At 40.9% G+C, this 14186-nt stretch overlaps 1 protein-coding gene across 1 annotated transcript; it reads left to right on the plus strand.

The window, feature by feature from the left end:
* The first annotated feature begins 4725 nt into the window (after positions 1 to 4725).
* Positions 4726 to 9241, plus strand: LOC116044224 (NADPH oxidase organizer 1-like). The gene is made up of 8 exons (XM_031291246.2): positions 4726 to 4943; positions 5052 to 5132; positions 5243 to 5315; positions 5661 to 5844; positions 5932 to 6134; positions 6240 to 6347; positions 7403 to 7520; positions 7769 to 9241. The coding sequence occupies exons 1-8, from the start codon at positions 4869 to 4871 to the stop codon at positions 8436 to 8438; spliced, it is 1512 nt and encodes a 503-aa protein (XP_031147106.2). The 5' UTR covers positions 4726 to 4868; the 3' UTR covers positions 8439 to 9241.
* The last annotated feature ends 4945 nt before the right edge of the window (positions 9242 to 14186 follow it).

The following is a 14186-nucleotide window of genomic DNA, read 5'->3' on the forward strand; positions in this document are numbered from 1 at the left end:
ATTTCAGTCGGGACCAAAAATACATTATTGACCATTGTCTGTTCTATTCTATAAATAATAAAGGAATTGTATACTTTCTGTAGAAAAATGTTGCTATAGCATAGGGAAAAAATCTGAACAAAAGTTGGAAAAAAAACTAACAAAGAGAAAACTTAACTCATAAAACACATAAACACAAAACTCACATACAAGCTAAAATATTTGGTGGGGAGCAGAAATGAAAATATTCTCTGGATTATTTAGATGTTACGACCCTATACATCAGAGATTAACCATTGATGTAAAAAATAACTGAAGGAAGGATGAGAGGCGCTTATTAATAAAATGATCAGTACAATTTATTAACAAAACAAGCAGAAATGTGCAACGCTGCTCCATGGCAGCTGAGGTCAAAAACAAACAAAGGCGAGCTTGCCACGGCCAGGCAGAGGCCCATCTACAATGAAACAGAGCAACAGCGTTAGTAAATGACAAAACCAAAACCTAAACTACTAACAAAGGAAAACGGAGTAAAACCTACTCACACATGCTCTGGATGGCACTAAAAACCGCACAGAGCCACAGTGCTGCTGCAAAATAGCCTCAGGAAGGAACTTGTTTTGGTGGAACGTGTATGTTCAAAAGTTGTTTTAGTCATGCATAAGAAAATTCAGTTTGGACAGATAGTCTAGCTAGCTGTCTGGATTTACCCTGCAGAGATCTGAGGAGCAGTTAACCATAGTCCTCAGAAATCCACCGGAGTTTAGAATGCCAACACAAAGAAAGCGGAAGGTAATGGGTAATGGGTTTCCGACAACACCGGAGCAATCGATAGACTATAAATACACTGACTGGTTACTGGATACTCTATCATCTCAGTTCTAAGTCTCACTCACTGCCTCTTTATTTGCCACAACGATGCGTTGCCCAAAACCCTCCAAAAATGTTTCTGATGGTAATTCACAATGATGGAACAACATTATGAACGCACAAAACACACCATACATGCCTGACAGCACTGATTAGTCTGAATGTTTAGTGAAATAAAAGCACAGCACGACACAAACATACAACTACAGCCTCCCAGCTACAGAGTCAAGAAGGGATTCAAATCGGTTTAATTTCCTGATAAGTACACTATGAATAGAGAATGCAGGGTTGTTTTAAGGTCATGTCAAAGTTATTAATGTAATCATCAGTCTATGAGCTGAGCGGACTACAAATACCTCCCGCTGCCAAGTTGTATAATTGTCCTATTTACTGAAGGAGTGAACAACGTTGCCCTTGCATAAGAACCTTATGGGACGTAATGATTGTTCCAGGTATTAGTCAAACCCGCAGCTGTTACCAGGGAAACTGAGTTTTTGCTTGACAGTTTTTTTAAGTTTTTAGATTTTGATGGCAAAACGCATGAAACAGAAATTACTAAAAAAGGGTAGGTTTAGGCGCAAAAACGACTTGGTTATTTTTAGGGACAGATCATGGTTTAGGTCCAAATATGCGCTTGGTTATGATGAACACGTTACTAAGGTAAGCAATCGTGTTCATGCTTAAAAATCACTAAGTTGCCCGTTGGTTGGAAAGGAAAAATGAACAGCTGTTTCCTGTTTCCGGCCTCAAACCTATGCAGACTTTTGTCGCTCTATGATGATGTCACCTGATTTCATCCTTTGCTCCCGTCATAATTACTACGGCCTTTCCGATCAGCAGAAAGAAAAGAACATAACCCTGTAAAATGTTCTGAACCCCTTCCCCCACTACAAATTTTCATACAGTCCCTTAGATGGGGAAGATTTAACGCAGAAATGATCTCCATCTCTGTTGTTTTAAGAATATTTTCTTTTGCACTTGAAAAACCAAGTAGATTGAACCAACTACTGCACTTGGTCCAATCTTATTTGATCTGCTCTTTAAAGTGTATTGGACTTGACCCTTCAAAGGTTTGTAATCGCCTGTCACAAACTTGATCTGTTAACAATCACATGGCTGAGGACTAGGCTTTATTTTATTTTTTATTTTTTTATGAAGTGTTTGCAAAGAAAGCAATGTTTTGTCCATGGAGAACACAACTCAGTACAATGATTCAACCAGACTGACAATTGAATGAGCAGAAAGAGACAAAGAATCCGCTGAGACAAGAATAGAATAAACCAGCAGTCATTGGTAAAAAAAAAAAAAAGAAGGAAAAGCTTGGCATCAAATGGGATTTGAAAAAGCAACAGGTTCCTGTTTCAGTGTGCAGTGCACAATACTGTGTTATGATTTTTACAGAGACCAAAACGCAGACTCAGCAGTAGATTAGGCTAATGAAAAAGGGATTTACTGTACCCACAGTAGCTAATGGTCTGGCGGTGTGTGGCTGAATGACCGGGATAGATACTGAACTTAGTCTATATCCACGACGTTCCACTTCCGGGATTGCTCTTATTCTACATTCTGCCGGAAATTCAACCGGATGTTTCTCTTTTCGCATGTCCGTTTTCGGATGTCCCGTTACCTTCTGCTTTCTTTGTGTTGTAATTTTAATCTCCAGTGGATTTCTGAGGACTACGGTTAACTGCTCCTCAGATCTCTGCAGAGTAAATCGAGACAGCTAGCTAGACTATCTGTCCAATCTGAGTTTTCTGTTGCACCACTAAAACAACCTTTTAAGGTACACATGTTCCACCAAAACAAGTTAATTTCCGAGGCTATTTTGCAGCGGCACCGTGGCTCCACTCGGCACTTAGCACCGCTGTCCACGACGATTGTAATTAGTTTAAAGAAATGCCAATAAATCAGAGCACATTTTTCTCCCATGCTGGAATGCTGTGTGGACTAGCCAGACCCTCCAGCGCAGTGGAGAAAGGTCTAACAATGCAAGACTGAACTTGATGAACTTGATACCAGGAAGGCAGAGGAGCACCACACGTACAGACACACACAGAGACAGACAGAAAGCACAAGGGAGGGGGTAAACCTAGAGGAACAAAGAAGACCTCCAGGGTCATGGACGTGACTGTGACATAACAAGCGTGTTGCTTTAGCAAAGCCATTACAGGCGCCTGGATAGCTCAGTTGGTAGAGTGGGCTCCCACATGTAGAGGTTACTCCTCCACACAGCGGGCCGGGGTTTGTCTCCGACCTATGACCCTTTGCTGCATGTCACTCCCCCTCTCTCTCCCCTTTCATGTCTTATGCTGTCCTGTCAAAATAAAGGCTGAAAATGCCCCAAAACATTATCTTTAAAAAAAAAAAAAAAAAAAAAAAGCCATTACAGTTTTTTTTAATCGCTGGTACCATTATTGCAACTATGTGGTACAATTTAAAACTCTTGGTACAAAACTCCAAACTCATCACACTTGTAACACAGTCTTTCATTCAAAACTTGCCATTGTGCATTCATTTGGATTGTAAACATCTCTCACCACACAACCATTGATTCAAACTATTTTACACACGTTTTTTTGTGAAATGTCATGAGAACATGTGGTTTAATCACCAAAACGCTACATAATGATATCTTTTCAGTTTAGTCATGTTAACTACCAGTGAATCCAGTAACAAAACAATGCAAGATACACATGTGAAATTGCCGTGAGAAGTGCTGGATGTAATATGCTATGGTAGTGGAAAAGACAGATTACAGTTTTCACATTACGTATTAAAACTTTGCAATAGAAATAGAAGGTTAGTCTAGGGTTAGCACTGTTGGTACCTGATCAGGGAATATCAGATGAACATATGAACTGACAATTCCCAGTTTAAAAACTATTTCATCTAACCACAGAGCAGACTGCAGTGACCCCAAATCGAAAAGTTTTTTGGGGAAAAAATTGTGACAACAGTATTCTGCCCTGTAATGCAACACTGTGAGGCCATTTACTAAATGGAAGTTATACCCATTTAATTCTTCTACTTTTGGGACCCAAACTATTTAGTGTCATAAATTATACAGTTTTATCTGTTAAAAGCATTGCCATTATTGAAGGAAAGGAGAAAAAACATCAATATAAGTGATTCCAAACTTTTCAACGGTAATAGTGGATCTTACATAATGACAGTCTTCAAATATGTGCATGATTATGAACTATAACTCCCTGCAGCTTTGATCACAGCAAATATGCTTTTGCAATTATGTATGGTTCGGTTTCTTCAGCTGAAGTACGTGTTGATTTCCTTGACAACGGGACGTGCGTCACACTTTTTGTATATACTATGTTATTAAAACACAATGCCAGCTCGGTAATTACCACTTGTTTCCATCTACAATTCTACAATTCAATTCAATCATACAATTGTTGCAGCTGCTTAATTGCATGAGACATTCACATGCAGAATATGTGTGTGTGTGTGTGTGTGTGTGTGTGTGTGTGTGTGTGTGGGGGGGTGTCATACAGTGTCATTCCTTATAATGTACTGATACATTAATAATACCGCAACTGCTGACTATACTGTAGGTCATATGGGAAAAATGTCAAATATTTTCAACTGATCTCATGCAATTATTAACAAATACAACACATGCATTGCAAAAAGTGGATTAAAGTGTGAGTTGTGTGAATAATTGCCTGTTGTCGTACAACTGAATCCAGCAATTAATTGCTTGCATAAGATGTTTTTTGTTCTTTTTTTAAGGGAACCGTGCCAGTCACTTCATGATGTCTGTGATACTCATGGGTGTGACATAAGATCCAGTTACACCTGTCTTACATGCATGTTTGGCATGCGTGTATCCTTTTTCCAGCCCTCAGGCATTTTTCACTCTGACTACGCCTCCGTTATGTGAAGCCTATATCTACAGCAGCAGACTGTGTGATCTGGCAGAGCAGCAGAAGCAGTTCAGCAGGAGACCGAAGGTCAATAAAGCAGCTATTCATCCTGAGAGCTGAGACACAAACAAGAGCACAATGGCCGGTGAACAACGCTTTGTAATCAGTGCCCGCATTATAGGAGCCGTCCACAGGGACACACCAAAACTCAGGGTGGGTTAAGATCTCAGATGTTATGGGTTATGTTAATCTCTTTGATGTATTTGTGTATGGGGAAGCTTCCGGTCTCTCATCCTTCTATTTTGTTCTCTTTCTCCACAGATGTTCATGATTTCTGTGTTATGGTCTGATGAGACTGAAGTGATTACCTACAGGTCCTTCCAGGATTTTAAGGATTTACATGTAAGTTAAAAAAAAAAAAAATTCCCACTCAGTATACTCAGTGTGCTGTTTATTTTGAAGGAATAATAAATTCTAAAGGTTATTTTGATGTTGTCGTTTTTGCCAAACAGCGGCAGCTGAAAAAGAGGTTCCCTCTCATGAACCCTTTCAGGAGAAACGACAGAGTGATCCCCAAATTTAGAGGTAAGATTATTTCAACTGTGTGTTAGTGTAATGAGAAACTGTAGCCAGTAATTAGAGGAATAGCCAACTAAAACAGTTTTACTTCTCTATTTAGCTTGCTTGTCCTCTGGGTTCAATGTTGTACCCTTAGAGCACCATTTCACTCTGCATTACTGTTGTGTTCACTTTGATGTTTCTTTGTTTTATCTTTGTTGAAAGAAATAAGCGTGTGAGCATTTAGAAAAGCCCATAGAAACGACATTTAGCTACTTATAAGAAAAAATGCTTAATAAATACATTTCTTATGCTCATCTTCTTCTCAGTTAATGTATTAATCCTGAAAGCTTTTTCCTCTCCTCTCTCCAGGGGGGTCCAGGAAAAGCAGCCTCCAGCAGAAAGGATCCAAGCGATCCGTCCAACGAATGAAGTTCCTGGAGAGCTACTGCAACAAACTGCTGAAGTGCGAGCCAACTGTGACTCAGAGCTCAGAGGTGGCACAGTTCTTCATGCCCAAAGACCATGACCTGCAGCCAGACTTCACCAAGAACAGGTTGGTTGTCATGTCAGTGTGTCAGTTCAAATTATGAGGCAAATAGGAGTTCTTGATTATTAAATGTCTGACTTTTCGCTCACACAGCATCATGATCCTGCTGTGTGAGGATCTGCCCGATGGTGAAGGAGGCGGTGATGTGACTCGCCAGCAGGCAGGAAACATCACTCACCCGTTTGTCACCCAGACTTACCGCTGCGTGGCTGCGTACGAGACAAAGGATACCAAGAACCGTCCGTTTAAAGTCGCTGTGGATGAGAAGCTGGATGTGCTGATCAAAGACCCTGCAGGTCAGTGCTTTAGCTTTCATGCAGCTGCTTACTGAAAATCAGCAAAAAAAACACGAGCTTCTCCCACACCCATTTCTCTTATGCTGAAAGTGATTTCCTCTCCAGGTTGGTGGCTGGTGGAGAACGAGGATAAGCTTTTGGCTTGGTTCCCTGCTCCCTACCTGGAGTTATGGGATGGAGAGGACGATGAAAACGCTGGATTCCAGCTTGCAGGTGTGTGTCTCTTGTTGTGACAGTTGAACGTTAATGTGCATGAATGTGTGTGCGCATAGAGAATGCACTCTAAAGACATGCAGAAAGAACTGATCTCATTTAACAAGCTTGATCCCATAACTGTATCTGTGTGAGCCTGACATTAAAATCAATCAATCAAAGCATGCCAGATGCACATACTTCAAATTAGAGTTTAGATTCGCTGCCCGAGCCCGAGCCTGACCCGAGGTCCGGTCGGGCTCGCGCCTTTATTTTCCGCCACATCCTTTTTTTTTATCCATTACCTTATTATCCTATTTGGGTGGGGAGAAAGCTATACCATAATCAGAAATATTATAAATTTGTATAGGCTCTATAAGAGTAACAAATGTGTACAAAAGTTAGGCTGCAGTTACAAAATGCAGCACGTGTCATGCGCGGAGTCTCCTCCTCTCGCACGCATCACACCGGGAGCTTGAAGATGTAAAGAAAAAAAGAAAAACAGGAGAATTAACTTTGAGCAAGTGTGGAGGAAAGTCGGAGGTATGGAAGCAGTTTAAACAAGTCGTGGGCAGTGACAACAATATGTTGTTCATAATTGTTTCTTTTTTTTTTAACGTTTCTTCATTCGGATCCACTTGCGATCCGTTCCATTCTAAACAAACAGTGCAGTTTACATGCTTCGTCCTTGTTGTATTATTCTAAACAGATTTCTGTAGTTCAAACAACTCTGAATTGTAGTTGAGAACGTCAGCGGCCCACGTATTAAAAAATTGTCGGGTTTAAATCGGGCTCGGGCTCATAATTACAGTTAATGTGTCGGGCAGGGCCGGGCTTGGACGCAACGTGCTCGGGCTCGGGCAGGTTCGGGCTTGATTTTTTGGACCGATCTAAGCTCTACTTCAAATTATTATCAAGGCTATTGTTACCGTAGAAAACAGCCAACGCTGGGGAATGCTACTTAACCATTGGAAGTCAACATGGATATATTTCCCTTTGCTAACACTCACTTTTATGAAGATGATCTTTAGATCTACAGCAGTTCCTAAACTAGTTTTCTTCTTTGCGACCCTTAGGTGCCCTGTACTGTGCCGTGAGGAGTTACTCGACTAAGAAGGATGACGAGGTGTCTGTGCCCATTGGCTCTGTGGTAGAGGTGCTGAGGAAGTCTGACAACGGCTGGTGGCTCATCAGGTACCCCAATCCTATCTGTCTGCACTGCAAACAACAGAGAATAGGAATAAATTCATGCCTCTTCATTGTCTTTTCATGCAAACACATCACAAACGTACCATTGTCTATGTAGAGAGTTAGAAAGGTGCTTTTAAATGTGAAATATTTCTGCAACATGGCCAAATGTCATGAAGTCTAAACTTAATTTAGAGTGTTACCATAGTTTGCAATTGTTGAACAAAGTTGAAATAAATTCCATTTTCTTTCAGATTCAACGGCAAGGCAGGTTACATCCCCTCCATGAACCTGCAGCCTTACAACAACCCACGGGCAGGCCTCTACAGCCTGCAGAGAAAGCTGCACAGCTCCACTCTGAACCTGGCAACCAGCAGGGAGCCTCAGGCTTCTCGTGCACCCAGCGTCAGTGAGGAAATCAGCCCACGGCGGGGTTCTGCAGGTCAGTCCAGAGGAGAGCCTAGTGTGCTCTGGCGTCTCCACAAGGCCCGATCCCTGGACGTCCTCTCTGAGACCCGCTCGCAAACACAGATGGAGAGGGACGTCTCGACCTCAGACCACTGTGCACGCAGCACGAGCAACACAAGCAACACAAGCACTGAGACCAGCTTCTCCAGCTTCTTTTCAAGCAGTGAATTTTCCTTAAGTCCTGCAGCCTCACCCCAGCCCGGTGTCAGCGACAGTGGGAGCAGCTTCCCTGATCTCAGCCTCTCGGACCGCCGCAGCTCCAACACTAGCTCTGAGAGCTCTGGATCTGTCAGCCCCAAAGGCAGTGAGACGGCCTCAAACGCTCCCAGGGTGCCACCCAGACCCAAAACCGAGGAGATCCTGACCCGCTGCACCACCATGACCCGGAAGGCAGCCCTGGCAACCAAGACCCGGCTTCAGATTCATCCAGATTCATCGTCCATCCACAGCCGCTAGGGAATCACAAGCCTCTGATTTATAATGTATTCATGTAACATACTTAATCTGTTCGACCCCACAGGGTCTGTCAGTCAAATGGGTTTTGTGCAGCATTGTTCATATCTCTATATCAAATTCTTGTCATACCAAAGATGGGAGAGAAAGCAACTTTGACTAGATAAATGTATGCTGAATACTGTAAGATGATGTTTAAATATGTCCCATTTGTTCAAATAGAACATGGCATATTGGGTTTGAATATTTCACTCAGTGTAAGAATAATAATGTAGCTTCAGTGAAGCGTTAGTAGAAGCAGGTACAAGAAAATGTATGTGACGCTGCCATACAGTAGTAAACAGATATTTTATATTATATATTTTATGTTGTATTTGATGTATCTCTCTTTACTGTTTGATAATAGAAAACTCACTAAAATATTATGCACCTTTTATTTGTTTTATCTTTCCCAGCAGTGATGTTTAGTTTTTACTATGTTATATTTGACAGTTTCTCCTAATGGAAATAAATGTATAGCCTAGGGAAGGCCACCCTTTTGTAAACAGCAGCATAGAACCCGTCAAAGAATAGACTGAATGCCAGAGTTAAGGCTGAAAGATGAAATATGATGGGCGTGGTTAACAAGCTGTCAGCTGACAGAAAGGAATTCCAGTTTCCAGTCAGAACATGTTCTCATTTCATTATTGCCTTCTATTGTCTGTTGCTTATTTAAAATGTCTTTTGTTCTCCCCTTCATGTTCAGTATATGTATTATAATGTGGATAACATGAACATGTCAATAAAATCTAACTTTCACCACCAAAGTCACCAGATGTCATTTATATGTTTGTTTAATGAATGAGTCATCTTTTAATGAATAGTGGCAGAAATAACACTTAGAAATGTCATTGGTAAAAGAAGCTGGACATTTTAGGGACTAACTAATCACAGTTTTGACTACAGAGGGCCCAAAGAAAAATGGGTTCCCAAAATAATTGGAGAATTCAAAACTGAAATGTTGGGGGGATAATGGTTACAACAGAATTCTCCCCTGCCCACATTGTGAGGTCATCGACTTAATGGAAGTTAATAATCTGCTTCTCTTACTTTTGGGGCCAAAACTTGGTGTCTGAATCATACACTTTTATCTCTGGTAAAATAATGGGGGTGGCTGTAGCTCGGTCCATAGGGACTTGAGAACCGGAGGGTCAAGTTTAAGGTTCAAGTCCCAAGTACAGAGTGTTGACTGGTAGCTGGAGAGGTGTCAGTTCACCTCCTGGGCACTGCCAAGGTTCCCTCGAGCAAGGCACCAAAGTACTCTGGGCGCCCCCTCACTCTGACATCTCTCTCCATTAGTGCATATAGGTCCTGGGCATGCATGTGTATTCTGGGCCTGTGTGTTAACTAACAACAGAATGAAAAAGAATAATTTCAGTTTCTGTTATTATGTTATTATTATTCACATGCAGCATATTTTCTGTGTGTGTGTGTGTGTGTGTGTGTGTGTGTGTGTGTGTGTGTGTGTGTGTGCATGTGCATGTGCATGTGCGTGTGTGTGTGTGTGTGTGTGGCATATGTAACATTTACCGGAATGACACACACACATGCAAGTCAAGAATTTTGGCAGGTCAGTAATGTTGAAGAATGTACTAGAGTGTAATTGTCAATGGGTGTGGGCATCTGTGTGACATGAGTGAGCATGTGGGTGAGTGCATAACATGTAACAAGAATATGTGTATATATATATATATATATGTCAGTTAAGACATCAAACAATTACATTTTCTTAATCGCGATTAATCGTTGAATTTCTATAGTTAATCGCGATTAATCGCATGTTTTATCACATGATTAAAATTCTATTATTTTGCATTTCAGAACAGTTTTTAAGTACATATTAACAATGGAAAGCCATTCTTACCAGTGTATCTTGATTGGGAATGAAATGAATGCAAAGAAAGTGACTTTATGAACTTGATTTTAAGATTTGTATTTGTTCATTATATATTTAATCTAGTCACACATTTGAATTTAACAACAATTTTGAATGCACCACGACGCTGTAAATTACCACTTTCATTGAACGCACCGTCTGTGTTTTTCCGACAACGGCAGCTGCAGATTGTTACATCCCGGTGTTGAATCTTCTACAGTGAAATACAATCACATTTTAGACCGTTTAGCGTTAGCTGTCAGCATTGTAACCGTGTTTAATCCAGCTACTAGCTAGCGGTAGGCTAACGTTAGCTGCTGTCGAGTGTAGTGTTAACCATAAACAGTATATAAGAATGGACCAACAGATCCCGTTGCTCTGGACGGAGACCAGTGAAGGATATTAGAAGCACTTTTCTGGTGATGGCTAGCGTTACTGCGCAGCCTCCAACTGAGAGAGACGACGTAAATGTGCCATGAGCAATGTGTGTGAAAGTTGTAAGTCTTCTGGTAGCTGTGCCAAGAGAAATCTCAATCATTCCGAATATTGCAGAGACGGAGAGCGTAGGTATATGTAAGGAGATAACATAGGCACAGACTAATTATTGCTAACTAAAATGCTAGTTAACATTAGTAATTAAACTTAAACAGCTAATGTAAGTCAAAACTGCCTGCGAGCTTCTCCTGTACTATACGGTAATTCCTCTACTATGCGACAGTAAGTCCCGTGGTTATGACACAATTGTTAGCCTATTTTTACAAAAACGTCTGCTACGGAGCCATAACGTGAGGTACGAGGTAATGAGCATTGTCGTGTTTCTTTAGAAATAAACAGTGGACAAATAAAGTCTTTAAACGCTTCAGATGTAAAGTTATTCGCTGTCAAAGTGGCGTCAAAATGAATGGCAGTCAATGGAATGCTAACGGGAGGTGATGGCTTGGTAGCATCAAAATGGCGCCACAGGTGGTTCGCGGTCTGAGGAGAAGCTTACCCCCTTGGTGTTAACTAGCATCATGTGCAGCAATGTTTCTGTTGCCTGTAACGTCTGTTTCAGAGCATCAGAGAGAAGTGCAGGCATATCATTGGCACCAGAATGAAGCACCGAAATCGACGTTGCTATTCCTGCAGACTGCAGTAGGAGGATGTGTTACGAGGAAGTAAGTAAAATAGTAGCCTGTTAGGCACGACGCAAAGCCGAGTGAAGTGAAAATAAATTAATAAATGGCGGCATGCGATTAATACGATTAAAAAAAATTAACGCATTATGCTCGACCCTTAATCGCATCACGATTAACGCGTTAATGCTGACAGCCCTAATATATATATATATATATATATATATATATATATATATAGTCTTGTTTCTGCTTGTCACTCTTCTTGGTTCAGAAGGACACCAAATTGTTCTTTTCACACACAATTACACACAAATTTCCGAAAATGCTTCCCATGCAGAAATTGCTTTTAAAACCGCATTCTGCCATAACAATACATGCACACCTCCTGACATAAACAATCAGTGTTTCCTCTTTAAGACAATAAACCTCATGTATACAGAAGAAAACATATATTTATATTTATATTTATATTATTGGGAGCTACACTAATACAGTAAATTCAGCTTTAGCTCCCCCACCCCATTCACCTCCGGTCTCCATCACAACCAGTCTTTCCAGTTTTATTGTCCAGTTTTAGCTTATCAGAACTCCTATTCCACATCTCATCAAGCAGCTCTTCATCCCTTCATCCCCTCCTTCATCCCAGCTCATGGCATCATTAACCCTCAAAATATGACGTCACAATGGGGTGTCGTTGCCAAAAAAAAATTCTTCAACGTTCCTATTTTGCTATGTCGATACATTTTATAATTTAATCATCACACACACGCACGCACACACACACACACACCCACACACACACACACACACACACACACACACACACACACACACACACACACACACACACACACACACACACACACACACACATACACACACACACTCTCAAAAACACACACATTCTCTCCTGATTGAACTATAAATGTGGATGACTTTTAGCAGACAAGTAAAAGGGATTGTAAAATCCAGCATTGTCCAGTTTAGTAATATTTCAAAAATAAAATAATTTCCTTTTCAAGGATGCCTTGACACTATTACCGTAAATGACATCATTTTGTCTCTTCTGAATTATTGCAACACGTTATACTTGTGTCTTCGACAAAATAGCAGGCAAAATATAAAACTGGGGCAAAATGAATCTCCAGGGCTTTAAACCAGATCTGAGAAAAATATGGATTTAAAGCTGTAGTGCGTAGTTTCTGTTGCCCACATGAGGAATTCTAAAGGCCGTTACAGACCAACCACACAGCCGACCGTTGGCAGAAAAGGCAGTTGGACTGATCAGTCTCCCCGAGTTGGTCAAAAAATTGCCTCGGAACTCACCAAAGCGACGAGACGTAATACGTCTCCATAACAGCAGGCGGCGCTAATCTGTATTGTCGCCCAAAAAATTAAAATCGGCAGCTGATTGGACGAACACGTCACATGGTTCTGGCTGCTGCTTCCTGATTTTGGATTTTTCAACCGGCTATTAATGGCGACTCATTCAGAATCCGATCTCATATTGTACTAAAATAGTTCACCGAAACATGTTTCTGAAAACATTTTAAGCAAGAAATAGACCATGCAGTTGTTGAATCTGTCTTCATTTCAGATCGACAAAGGTCAGTTTAAAAGATTTTCATCAGATTTTGAGAGGCTTAGTAATGCTCATCCCGCTTGCCATTTCCGGGTGAGTCCCGATTGCCCTGTCTCCGACTGAGCATGTCAGGTCGGCCAAAACGACGGCATGGAACACACCGAACAGACTCGAGTCACTGACCTCGCCAGACTGTCCAACGGCCAATTATCGGCCCGGTGTGTAGCTGCCTTTAGTAATGACAACAAAACTGTCGGCACGTCCACATGATACAAGCCTTAAGTGATCGCACCCCCCTCCTCGACGCTTTTACTTGTAGCCAAGGAGGACATGGAGGATTAAAAAAACATGATGGACTCTTCACTTGAGTTTCTGCACGGGAAAGTCACCAGACGCCACAATCTTCTGAACAGCCATACTGAGAGATACAGAGAGTTGTGTGAAGCTGATAGTCTTAATTAGCTGTGTATCAACTCATTTGGCAATGGCTTGAATGTAACGGATGTTTATTAATATCAAAAAGTCACGCACTAAAGCTTTAACTTAAATTTACAAATTAATTCATGATCCTGCTCCTGCTTACATTAGTGACCGCTTACGTAACCCCGAGCTCATCAGGGCCACCAGGCTTTGGAATAGCTCACCAGGTTAGCTAGCTCTGTATTTGCTTTGACCTACTTTTTTTTAAAGCTTTTACAGGGTGATTATTTTCATGTGTTTAGTGTATTTTTCACTCAACTTATGTATTCTTATGGTGTGATTTATTATTGTTGTTATCTGAAGTTTGACTCATACCTCATGATGCTACTACTTGAATTTTGTTTTAACTGTTTGTTGCTTTCATTTATGCAATACCTTAAAACCTTGTTAAAAGACACACAATATAAATAAAGTTTATTATTAATTACTTTTGGGCAGTCATACCCATAGGAATAAAGTCATCACCAAATAGCAAACTGTGGCCAGAGATGTATAAAGCATCACCTGTAGCTGTGGTGCAGCACAGTGCATTCAGATATTTGAAAAAAATAACAACATATTTTTAAGGTAGAAATACCAGAAAAGTTATGGTTACCAAAATACATACCCACTGTTATATGCCCTCTGTCTATATTCAGGGACAACTTGTTACTTTG

The sequence above is a fragment of the Sander lucioperca genome, chromosome 22 (genome assembly GCF_008315115.2).
Source record: "Sander lucioperca isolate FBNREF2018 chromosome 22, SLUC_FBN_1.2, whole genome shotgun sequence".
Lineage (NCBI taxonomy): Eukaryota > Metazoa > Chordata > Actinopteri > Perciformes > Percidae > Sander > Sander lucioperca.